Source organism: Impatiens glandulifera, chromosome 9, assembly GCF_907164915.1.
Source record: "Impatiens glandulifera chromosome 9, dImpGla2.1, whole genome shotgun sequence".
In the NCBI taxonomy this organism is placed as follows: domain Eukaryota; kingdom Viridiplantae; phylum Streptophyta; class Magnoliopsida; order Ericales; family Balsaminaceae; genus Impatiens; species Impatiens glandulifera.
In genome coordinates, this window is record NC_061870.1 from 31,474,221 (window position 1) to 31,486,608 (window position 12,388).

Genomic DNA, 12,388 nt, shown 5'->3' on the forward strand with positions numbered 1-12,388 from the left:
ACCTTCACTTACATTTCTTTCTTAGCATTACAATCACTCACTTAATTCAACATCATATCTTCTTCATAATCAAATATCTCCAACTCTACAACATTTTTTTTTATATAAATAAATACAAATATTTATCCATTGTAATTTATAATATATGTAATCAAATTTTGGTAAATTAAATATGTTTGAATTTTAAAATCTTTGTAAGTTTTGTATGCAATGTATTATCATATAAATTAGAGTAATGGTTGATAAAATTATTCATTCTTTCAAAAGCTGTAAAATGAAAAAGAAAAAAAAAACTAAAGATTTCAATACAATTTTTTCATCAAATGATGACTACAAGCTTATGATTCAATCACCTTATAATATCAACATCAACATTTTGGGTTATGAAAAATACATAATGCACGTAGATTTTTTTTAATAATAGTTTTATTATTATTATTATTATTTTCAGTTAACTTGATTGAAAACACCTACTGAAAATGAGTTTAAAATATTAATAGTGTTTCAATGATTATATATGCCTTTAAAAAGAAAACATTTTATTTCTAATTCAAACTAGCAACAAACATTTTATTATAATGAAATTTTGTTAGTTTATAAATCTCCTCTAGTCAAATCAAAATCACCTCTGATAATAATAATAAAACTAAATACAAATAATGCACCTCATTTTCAAACTAGAACCAATCATAAAAATCCAAGCGTAAATAAATGGTGTTTCCAAATTGAAAAACAAAACAAAATAATGACTCCATTATAGAGCTTAAGAACTCACGTCCTTATGGTATTGAGTTCAAGTCTTCACACCCGAACCATTTAAAAACACTTTTTAGAGACGGGTGATTCAGAGTTCAGACTCTGGTGCAGCCCATATCCTATCAAACCCCAACATTTTTTTTTGATGAGCATTGGATACAAGTTCATGTGAATGTCAAAAGAAGTAAATATAAAAGCTAAAGCTGGTGCATTTTAAAAAGAACATGGTCCCCATGACCCCTTTCTCTTTTTAACCCACAACATAGTTATTCACTAATAATAATAATAATAATAATAGTTCAAGCCAATGCATCAAACATGTCACACTCAAACGTTTCATGATTATTATAACTTTTTTCACACACACAAATACACATAGATAGATAGATATAGATATGGGGGGTTACATAAGAAATGAATAGAAAAAAGCACTGTGCGCACCTCTTCTTTATTATATTCCCATCTCCCCTTCTCTTTTCCACTCCTCCTGCAGCATAAAGGCATGCATCTTAGAATTCCGTTTCATTTATAATAATAATGCAGAAGAGAATCAATCACTCACAGTATGGAGCAATTTTCCAACGTTGGTTGTCTCCTTTCTTCCACTCCCACAGAACGATCGTGGTCCCATCACGAACGCCTCCATGCTTTTGGTCACCGTTAAAAGCATCAACATTCAGCCGGATGTTGTTCACCATTCTTATCGTTCTGTAACCATCTCCAAGATCTCTGCTTAGAGTCCATAGGACTGATTCATCCAACACATTTTGAACGTATGGAGTCAGCTGCACCTGCAACAAATATCACCATCATATATTATAGCTATTCTTTCTACTACGATACAACTTCCTCTAGGACCTCCTCTCTTTATTATTTATCCCCCGGATCACTATGCAGTTTTCCCATATTCAAGTTTCTAAATGATAACTGATGCGGATCTATCGATCAGATCACAATACATATGACCAAACAGATTTGGCATCCAACAATAGCATGTTCGTTACAGAAACAGGGCCATCTTCTATCAATGTATCATTATAACTCTCTCAAGTTAGTATCTCTTCTCCTTTTCTTTCCTTCATCATGATTCATGTGGAACATATCATTTATGTGGGATGCTACGCTACATCTCAATCGTATCTTAAAAAATAAATTAAGGGTGATCTGGAATTCTAGTTGATTCAATAGATCAAGTAATTGATGAATAATGGGTCATTTGGACAAATCCAAACAACCCTTCTTCAAACAAGACCTTAGTTCTGACAATAATAATGTTAACACTTAAACAAACCACTTCACTTTTTTTTTACAAGGCATCTCAATAGTGAACATTCACTAATGGGTGGCAGTACTTGCCACTATCTTTGGTAGGTAGGCTCAGCACTACCTTACAATGAGCAGACTCCACTGAATAACCATACACCTTACATATTTCACATCACCCACCAAATCGAGGAGGAGCATTGACACATACCAAGTGGTTATTTCAAAATAATCTTGTATGACTTAGGATATTGAAAATCAGATTATTTGGGTAAAGATATTAAGGGTATAAATATATAATATTTTTTCAATTTAGCTTTTCAAAAATTGAGGATATTTTCATATTTCTGTTGATGATATGATTGATGTGTTTAATGAGTAGATTGTTAATTGGATTGTGGGTGATTTGAAAATAATCTCAACTAACCCACATCAAACAAGATCTAATTTCTTTGAAAAGAATCACTAGACGCCTATAATTCCCATAACTGTAGCTCTCTCCAGCCATTTTGAGCCATCTTACTGTATTAAATCCCTTTCTTTCCCAGTTAGCGACCTATCACCAACCCTAGAAAGGCTTAACTTGATTTGTTATCAGCTGATCAGTATAATGAAAAGAACATCTCACTGTTCATTCAGGTGATTCTCAACAAGAACCACAAAAGGTAAGGTTAAGTTGATGATCGATACAGAATTCAAAGAACTACTTTTATAAATCCATGGGATAGATATAGGAGAATTTGTTGACCCATGTCAGCACAATCAGACAAATGAGAAATTAAATTTAATAGGGCAGGTTAAATAATATACCGGATGTGTGGCGCCAATGGAATGCTTCAAGGCTTCACCAGTTGCCTTATTGACCAAAGCAAAGCTGGGAAACCCTTCTTCATCCTTCACCTTCGTGCTATATTTCTCATCTTTGATCCATTGCTAGGATGTAGTCAAAGAAACAGAACCAATTAGACGCCAAGTCTGATTAGGAATTAAGAATAGAAAGAAATAGGATAAGAAGATAGATACCTGGTAAGGATCTGATGGATTAGAAGGGGTGAGAACAACTTTGCCTTGACTAATAGTTAGAGAGTAATTAGTTTCGGCCTTGGAGTAAACCCTAACAGGAGGTTTGCTGGAGAATTCAGAGGAGGGTTCCGGTAGCTTATTATCATCGTGGTGAAACGAGGGAAAATGGGGGCGATGATGATGAGACGCTGGCTGGGGGATTTCTGTGTGAGGAGGTGGATCGTGGGAAACATGGTGCACAGAAGACGAAGAGTAATCTGTATGAGGAGGAGGAGGAGCGTTGTAGTTGTTGTAGGCAGGTGGAGGAGCGTTGTAGTTGTTGTAGGCAGGAGGAGGAGCGTTGTAGACGGGAGGAGGAGCGTTGACATTTGAGTGATAAGGCGGAGGAGAAGGGTCATAATAGTTAGAAGGGGGAGGTGGGCGATGGGAAGGTGGTGGGAAATCGTCGTCGGCAGTTGGTCGACCAAAGGAAGGTGGTCGATGAGATGGTGGTGGGAAGTCTTCGTCGTCGGCGGTAGGCCGACGAGGAGGAGGTGGATAGCGGTCAGCATCGTTCTCGTCGTCATCTCGGCGGTGGTGGTTGTGGGAGTAAGATTGATGGCCCCGCGGATAGTCCATTTTGGTTGAGATATCAATGAATGGGGATTTGGCTTTCAGTTTAAGCAGAAGAAGATGGATACATATAATAAAATATCAATCGTACAAATGATGAACCCATCAAAAGGTGCACCCTCACTGATTTGATTCTGTCTCAATTATTATTTTGTTATCTTATTAAATAATGTATTATTAACTTTATATTTATTTTTATTTCTGACAAATAATTTTAAATAATCAGATCAAATATCTCTATAATTAGAATGATATGATTTATTTATACACATTTAATTTTTTTAGGAAAATAACAAAAATGAAATATGGTGAAAGCAACAAAATTGGCTTGTCGTGCTTAACACGTGGACGTTACAGGCGTTAGAGGTATGCATCTCAATTCAAGGGTGGGTAGGTATGTGAGCCCATATGATCATAAATGATTAAACTATGAAACCGTGTTTCTTATTAGGGCTTGTTTGACGAGATTATTTCGAATTACTTAGATTTTGATTTAGATAGATAAAAAGATATTAGACCTATAAATATATTAAGAAAAATGAAATAAATGACATTTTATTATTTAAAAGTATTATAAAGAATAAAATATATTAGTATTGATGGAATAATTCATTAGTAATAAAATGATATAATTAGAATTTGGAATTGTTCAACCAAATATTTTATATTTTTTCTTGTTTTTCCAATGAAATTAAAACAGTAATATTATGGACTTTTAAACCACTCTTACCAACGACTACTTGATAAGTTCTCTTTATATATATTATAAATTTATAATAATAATTTTTTAAATAAAAAGTATTATATATTATTAACATTAAAATTTAGTGCAAGTAAAAAATAACTTCTGAAATTATTTTCAAACAACACTAATATATAATACATATTATGTTTAAAAGTAACATTTAAGTGTGAATATACTTTTGTGGTGGAAAAAAACAAGAAAACCATAACAAACCATGTGATAAGAAGAGTAATCAGAATAAAAATAAAAAACATCAAATTCAACTAACAGAAACAGTCACAAGAACTCATTCTCGGAAGTCCAAAGAACTTGGATCGAAATGGATGGCACCTCTATAATACCAATTATAAAATTTTAATATAAACAAAAATAAAATGTTAATTAAAGTTTAAGCTCCCATAATTCGTTTATTCCTATTTTATGATACAATCTTCTTTTGTTTGTGTTTAAAATAGTTAGTATGACCATGAGGCCATACTATTAACCCGAAAATAAACTCGGGTAAAAAAAAATAATAGAGCTTAAGGATACTAATCCAATTAGATATTTTATGAGCATCACGGACTAGTATTTTGCAATAATAGATCACCTCAAATTCGATCCTACTTTTTAGTAGTAAACTATTCCTAAGTACTAATTAGAAAATTAGAAGATCAATGGTAAGAACATTAAGCATTAAAGGCTGATTACATAGAAAACTGACCTGTAAGAAAGATCTGAGGAAATGGGCAGCTACTCCAAAACTAGAGTTGTCATCAATATCAGTGCTCGAGAGGGCCGATCATTTACTAAGTTTTTCCATGAGTTTCTCAAAGAGATAGACATTAGACACTTGCTGGAATGCTGCATAACTGCCAAGAGTTTCAGAAGAATATCGCTGCAAAGCACACCCTGTTAAAAATTAGAGAAAGGATAGGGCCATCTAACTAACAAAGAGACTAACACACAAGCTGGAAAAGAAACTTGGAGAAATTGTTCAGTAATATGGGAAGGGTTTTATAGTTTTAACAATGCTTAACTGGAATTCTGGATAATCAAATATGAGAATTTTAAGAAACGCAACTATTCTATGTTTTTTTTCAATTTATGGCAATATTCTCTATTCTAGCTTTTATTAGAGTAAGTTGGACTCATGTAAAGTAAATCTTACCTTAGCCAGTCAATAGGATCCAGAATATGAGAAAAGTGTTTAACCAAGTCATCATCCAATTGTTCTTCTATACCAGAGTTTGGGACGGTTTACATCCTGCTTCCTCCTCATAGAAAACTTTTCTTCTGATTTTCTATATGAACCTTCCTCTTTATGCAAACCATCCCCAGAAGAAGAATAACAACAACAAATCACAAGTCTAGTAGAACTAGTCAAAAACCTTTACTCTGACATCTTCCATTCACTACCCTCTTGTGTGGACTGGAGGTTCACATATCCATTAATAACCTATAACCATTGACAGAAGTAACAGGAAAAACAAGAGATTCATGGCTGCACAATCTCACTTCATACGATGAAGCAGTTTTCTCTAGGATGTACCCAGAGTCAAGAACTCTAGTTTTTATAGGGATAATCAGGTATTTCATATAAAGTACAAGAACAATAATAAAGTCTAACTAGAATAATCTAATCAGTAAGCTCTTTTTGAGAGGTTTGAAATATAATTATTGGCTTACTCCATCTTTGTAGTCCTATTTGCCAGCAAACTCAAGTTACTAGAAAGAGGCAAGCTGTTACTAGGAAGTTAAGGAGCAAAGGCATGACAATCAATCCAGTTATGTCCAGATTTAAAGCGCTCTAACTGGCCTGAAAGGAAAAGAGAAGATGGGAATAATGGGAAATGGAGATTCCGAGTTAGTAGAGGCGAGAATCAATTTGTTACGAACATGTTTCAGCTAGACAAATTATAGAAGAATATGATAACAGAGGTCTTTGAAATTGGAAATTGTTAAGGAAATCCCCAATCATTGACTCCAAGACAAAATTCTCATAAAGGTTAGACGAATACACTTTAAAATTGTCTACACTGAACATATCTTAAATATAAATTCAAATTTTGACATGATATATACAACTGTAATACACTTTCTTGTTAACGGTTTGGGCTGAAACAATATTGGGAGAACTAACCCCAAATTTTTGTTCACAAGACCTGCTTCACCCTTAGTCGAGTTCCTTGTAGTAAAACTAAAAAACAAAAGGTATGGTACAAGACATTATATGATCTATACATATATAAATATATACATGGTTATATTGTATACAAAAAACGCGATAATGTGTTTACAGGATTCAATTTTCCTAGGACAAGGAGTAAAGCTAAACAATCTCAATGAATGTAGTGAACATTGTGGCTACTTTGATGGTCATAAGAATCTTGCCTTGGGAAGCTTCTCACATGCTTACTGATCTTCGCTATTTGGAAGATTCTTCATTTATCCAAAGCTAGTCTATTCAGTTAGGTCTGCATTTAAGTTCAATAAAAATAATAAGGTTTTAACATGAAAAGGGAATCATGGATTCGTCAAAAAATTGTCAAACACATTATTTTACATACACAAATACCATCACATTCTTTCCATCTTTCTTAATGTAAATTGATTTCCCATGAAACACAACAATGGGGGAATAAAGGCAATGAAAGTGAAATGAAAAAAAACGGTATTCAATAACAGATATTGTGAAGCCTGCATAAAGTACAAAACTACAGAGTGAAGACAAAGCGATGAAGGAGGATGTGGATACATACAAGGTTGTCTCATCTAATATGAACATTTAAAAAAAAATAATGTTTTTAAGAAAACTTTTGTTTTGATCATATTTAGTAAAATTATATATTTTTCATAAAATAAGATCTCCAACAAAATCGCGATATTCACGACAGAGTAACTGATGAAAAGTTCTTCCTTCTCAAAAAAAGATCTCCAACTAATATTTTGGACAATCAATTTGACTTCCAATTGATTTTTCATAACAAAAAAAAGTGTCATGTTCGTGTGCATCACACAGTTTCAAATAGTAAAATTAAAATTCATGTAAAGGTTGCTTACTTTAAAAAATATATTCATAAAAATGTACTATTATGTTATTAGTATACTATCAATTTGAATCATTTGACATCCAGTTGAATATTTATAACAAAATAAATGTGTCATCGTGCGTGCATCACACTTGGGCCTTGTTCGGATTGGGGTTTTTTTAAAAATCTAGAGGGAGAAAAAAATAATGATTGTTGATGATTTTAAGGAGGTGATAATTATTTTTTGTAAAAAGACTTAAAGGGTATTAATATATATAAATAAAAAATAAAAAAATTTAAAATAAAGAGTATTTTAGTATTTTGGTTAATGAAATGAATAATGCGATTGTTGAGAAGTGATTGATTGGAAATTAATTTTGTTTGGGTTTTAAAAAAAAAAACAAAGAGAACAAGGCCTTGCTTAAATAGTAATATTAAAATGCATGTAAAGGTTGCTTACTTTATCCTGTTGTGTAATTGTTCATTAAGGCAAAAGCCTCATTTGTTCACCTAGGTTTCTGTTTTAATTTCCTATGATTAATATGTTACATACCTCTAGGGTTCATAGAAGAAACTAGAAAACTAGTGATTATAGAAGAATGGCAAATCAGTGTTAATAGAAGAAAGGGGATGAGAAACCAGATAAACTTCTTATATAAGAATTGACAAAAAACACTATATATGCTATTAGTCTCTAACAAACAACTAACTAATAGCCTAGTAAGTAACATAATACTAAAACTTTTAGGTATATCAACATAATTTATAATAACTATATTTTTTAAATTAAATATTTATAAAAAAATTATATGCAATTATTTCCAAACTTGCAACAAGCTGATTTCCACCATATATGAAAAGGCTTCAAATAGACAGACAAAAGCCTTCAATTTGAATAAGTTGCATGGGTGCTCAATTAAATTGCACATTATTACCTGGAATATCATCAGGTAAGGAAGCGCAACTTGAATGACTTGCCGGGCTACTATTTCTCGAATGCATGTTCAGATCAGAGTCGCTCATCACATCCTGCATGTAAACAAATGTGAAGAAATGTATATAACAATGATCACGTGGCTCAATGGGGCTAACCTGTGCTGAGTGGGAAAATGTAGAACTAGCAAAACTGTGGTTAGGTGAAGGCTCCGCACTGGTAAGGGAAGTGCTTCCATAGAGCATCGTCAAATGATGTGGCTGCTGATTATGATCTGCAAATGCTCGCAACCTCTGAAGTTCTGGCAGAACAACCTTTCCTAGATCAGGCCTGTCTTTTCTCCTCAGCTCTGCACACTGAAGGGCGAGGTTCGCCAGAATGAGTGCCTCTTCCACAGGCCAATCATTCAAAATTGGGTCCAACATCTCGGTGGCGAAGGTTCCTTTGTCAATGGACCTTCTAACGTGGTGAGACAAACCCATGGCAGGCTTGGCCGTGATGAGTTGCAAGAGTAAAACCCCAAACGAGTAGATGTCAGACTTGATGCCTAGCATCCCAGTCTGTTGGTACTCTGGATCAATGAAGCAGAAGGTCCCGGCAGCTGATGTCACGAGATACTGGGTGACATCATCAGCCACGGAAGGTGGGACCAGGCGGGCAAGGCCCACATCACTAATCTTGCTTACACAGTTGTGGTCAAGGAGGATATTGGCTGGCTTGAGGTCACGATGGACCCATGGCTCTGGCTTGGTTTGGTGGAGGAAAAGAAGGCCAGTGGCTATCTCCATTGCAATTCGAAACCTGAGTTGCCAAGAGAGAGGAAGGCTGTTCCCCTTCCTAAAGATGCGATCGTCCAAGCTTCCATTGGCCATGTACTCGTAAACCAGGCATCCATATTCAGGGCAGGCTCCCAACAGCAACACCATATTGGGGTGTCGCATGCAGCTCAGCACTTCAACCTCTTGCTGAAATTGTTGACGTCCTTGGGCAGCATCAGAACGGAGAACTTTCACAGCTACGGGAGTGTGATCGAGATAACAATGGTAGACTGGACCGTAACCACCTTCCCCAATCTTGCGGGATTCAGTGAAAAGTTCGGTTGCTTCTTCAATGTCCTCAATCGTGTAACGTCTGTACCTAATGTCTTGGCCTATGAACTTGTTATCGCGATCCACTAGGGCTTTCCTTTCGGCACTGAGCCTCTTCTTTGATTCCAACTCTGCGATCCTACGAGCTGCCTCCGCACTTTCCATTGCTGCCCTACACTTGGCCTTCTCTTTCTCCGCCCTTGCCAGAGCTGCCTCCTCTGACATTCGAGCTTCTTCCAGCCTTCGTTCTTCTTTAAGGCGCCAATGATGCAGCTCCATTGCCTAAAATAATAGGTTAATTTTGAGCAAGTGTTATGGAAACTACTAGAAGAACACATGGGTACCTTTTCTTTGGCTGTTAGAGCTTCCTTACAGGCTGAACTATATAAGTCCATCGTTTGCTTTAGTTCCAGCTTTAGCCGCCTCATTTCACCTTCCACTTCGTCCTACAATAGTTTTTAACGATAACAACAGTTTTGAAAGGTGACTGGCTTGAATATTTACATTACATACCAAGGCAACATAGCTGGTGGTGGAAGAGGTGGAGCTTCTTGCACTTTCAATGGATGCAGACGAGAATTCGGGGACAAGGTAACCACTCCCATCAACAGGGTACTTGAGCAAAACACCACCTTGGCGTATGGAGCCGAAACTATATTCAGAACTGGTGCTTGGCCTGCTTGAGCTATAATCAATGTCGTAGACTGAAAGATTTGAAATCGAAGAGCGATCTGACGTGCTTGGCCTGCTTGAGCTTACAAAAGATACGTCTGTCTCTGAAGAATCAGAAAAATCTCCCAGATTCGATCTCCCTGTATTATTATTGTACCCTCGTCCTGTTTGTCCAAATGGTGACCTACCACACGTTAAAAACAGTTCATATCCCAAACAGGAACATGGGATTAAGTTTGGAAGACGAATCCATCCCTACTATCGAAGTTCACCTGATAAATTCACCCTCACTCTGTGAACTCCATTGCTTGCGAGGAGTCCTGTCTGATAGGTATTGAAGAGAAGTCAATTCATTATTAATTTTGTTATATATATAATATGTTTAAGAAGAAAATCTCAAATTAGGCTTTATGAAGGGGAGACCGACCTTTCATACTAAAAGTGTGCCTTGACCGGGAGTGTTCATAGGAACAACGAGCACTGACATTAAGGTCCTGGGCCGTTTGCTTTTCGATTTGACTGTGGAGGGGAGAATTGAAGGGGGCAGGTCGTGAAGCATTGCGCACAGAAGAGATCTTTCCTTTGGTGGAGATGGCATAAATGGTGCAGAAGTCAGGAGCCCCTTTGGATACTTGAGATGAAACGTCAGTCATCTTGAATTTTCTGTCATGGTCAAGGCAACAAAAAACTTGAGAATTAACAAAAAAATCATTGTCATTATTAAGTTGTTGTAATAACGAGTCAACCCGTCTCACCTAATGAATCCACGCCGGGATGGCGTACCAAGAACCAAGTTGTCTATTGCTGAATAAGAGATGTATTCCAACAATCCTTTTGCTATATCTGTATCTTCTAGAACCACATCAAGGCACTTTACCTGTTCTTATTATGCACATTGGATAATTGAACACTAGAACCCTAATAGCCATATCTATCTATCAATCTATCTATATATAAAGAAACTTACATCTTTGCGAGTACAGAAGCAATGGAAGGTGAGAAACAATTCTTTGGTTTGCTTATCAGCCAGTTGCTTCCGATGTGCTTGTGCGTCTCCGTTAAATGCCATCCCGGCTATGATAATTAATTAAGAACGTTTCGATTATTGTACAAAACCAAAGGAGAAAGTGATGATCAATTGATTAAATTACCGGGAGAAGAATGTGCGTTGGATCGAGTGTTCAAAACGTGAATGAGTATGACAGTTTGGCCTTTCAAGAGAAGATTGTCGATGGTCCATTTGAGAGCCTGTTGACTGCCTTTGTCCTTATCGATGGCTACCGCAACCAAACTGTTTCCGCTCACATTCGTTCCCGCGTTGCTTGCTGCTGCTGTTGCTGAAGAATTCGCGTTTGGGAGCCACATCTTTATTTGAATGGATCGATTTGGCTCTTTCTTAATTGTGCATCAACGATCGATCGAATCTTACTCTCCCCTTATCTACCAACAACATGCTTATTGTTAACCCATGCATGATTAAGAAACTCACCATGATTCTTCCTCCATAGAACTCTATATCTTCCATTTTCCTCTTCTTCCTCCTTTCTAGCTATATCTTAGATTCTTAATCTTTGCTTTTTTAACGGGCTAACCCTTTATTTAGGAGAGAGGGTTTTAGCGGGAAAATTAAGCAAATATAATAACCCTAAATTACTCAAATAAAATGATTTTGGGAGAAAATAATAGTTATTTTACTCAACTATTCAAAGTGATTAATTAATATAAACATTCTTAATTAATGCATATTTTGTGCATTAAAACACAAGCATATATTTTCCTCCTAAGTTTCTCATTTTCATCCATTAATCCATCCATTTAATGAATCTCTTTATCTTTTATATATTTTTTATATTGAGAACTATAGGTTACACTCCTCTTTCGGAGTGCGACTAGACTAATCTTCGGGGTCAAGGCCTGGGGCTGCAAACGAGTCAAGCCGAGTTCAAGTCAGTTTGAGCTCGAGCCGAGTTCAAGTCAGTTTGAGCTCGACTCGATTAAGTATTTATTAGCTCGACTCGAACTCAAATGAGTTTATTAATTTGAACTTGAGTTATATTATTTACCTACAAGTTCGTCTCGACTCGAAAAACTTGAACTACAATTAAATTTTCAAATATTTATAAAGAAAAAATATTTATTTTAAATTTTAGGTTTAAATATTAAATAAATAAATAAAATATTATTTATTTTCAGGCTAAAAAAACTAGATAAGGCATCGAACAAATATTATATGAGCTCGAGCTCGACTCAATATTAAACGAATCGGCTCAAACTTGATCAAAAT

The 12,388-nt window shown here is 35.4% G+C and overlaps 2 protein-coding genes across 3 annotated transcripts; both read right to left on the reverse strand.

Annotated features, from left to right (window-relative positions):
- Positions 1–1,026: 1,026 nt before the first annotated feature.
- LOC124913833 (ricin B-like lectin EULS3) lies at positions 1,027–3,733 on the reverse strand. 2 transcript variants are annotated; one of them, XM_047454260.1, is made up of 4 exons: positions 3,043–3,733; positions 2,830–2,952; positions 1,319–1,547; positions 1,027–1,243 (listed from the first exon to the last, which is right to left on the reverse strand). In XM_047454260.1, coding segments are annotated over exons 1-4 (972 nt in total). In that variant the 5' UTR covers positions 3,661–3,733; the 3' UTR covers positions 1,027–1,241. The 2 variants fall into 2 exon arrangements, with proteins under 2 accessions (XP_047310216.1, XP_047310215.1); XM_047454259.1 differs by having other exon boundaries at positions 1,218–1,547.
- A 2,814-nt stretch (positions 3,734–6,547) lies between these two features.
- Positions 6,548–11,679, reverse strand: LOC124913832 (U-box domain-containing protein 35-like). The gene is made up of 10 exons (XM_047454258.1): positions 11,256–11,679; positions 11,072–11,178; positions 10,860–10,981; positions 10,532–10,767; positions 10,377–10,428; positions 9,946–10,288; positions 9,777–9,878; positions 8,503–9,714; positions 8,346–8,439; positions 6,548–6,855 (listed from the first exon to the last, which is right to left on the reverse strand). Exons 1-10 carry the CDS (start codon positions 11,467–11,469, stop codon positions 6,842–6,844), a joined length of 2,496 nt encoding a protein of 831 aa, XP_047310214.1. The 5' UTR covers positions 11,470–11,679; the 3' UTR covers positions 6,548–6,841.
- Between the last annotated feature and the right edge of the window lie 709 nt (positions 11,680–12,388).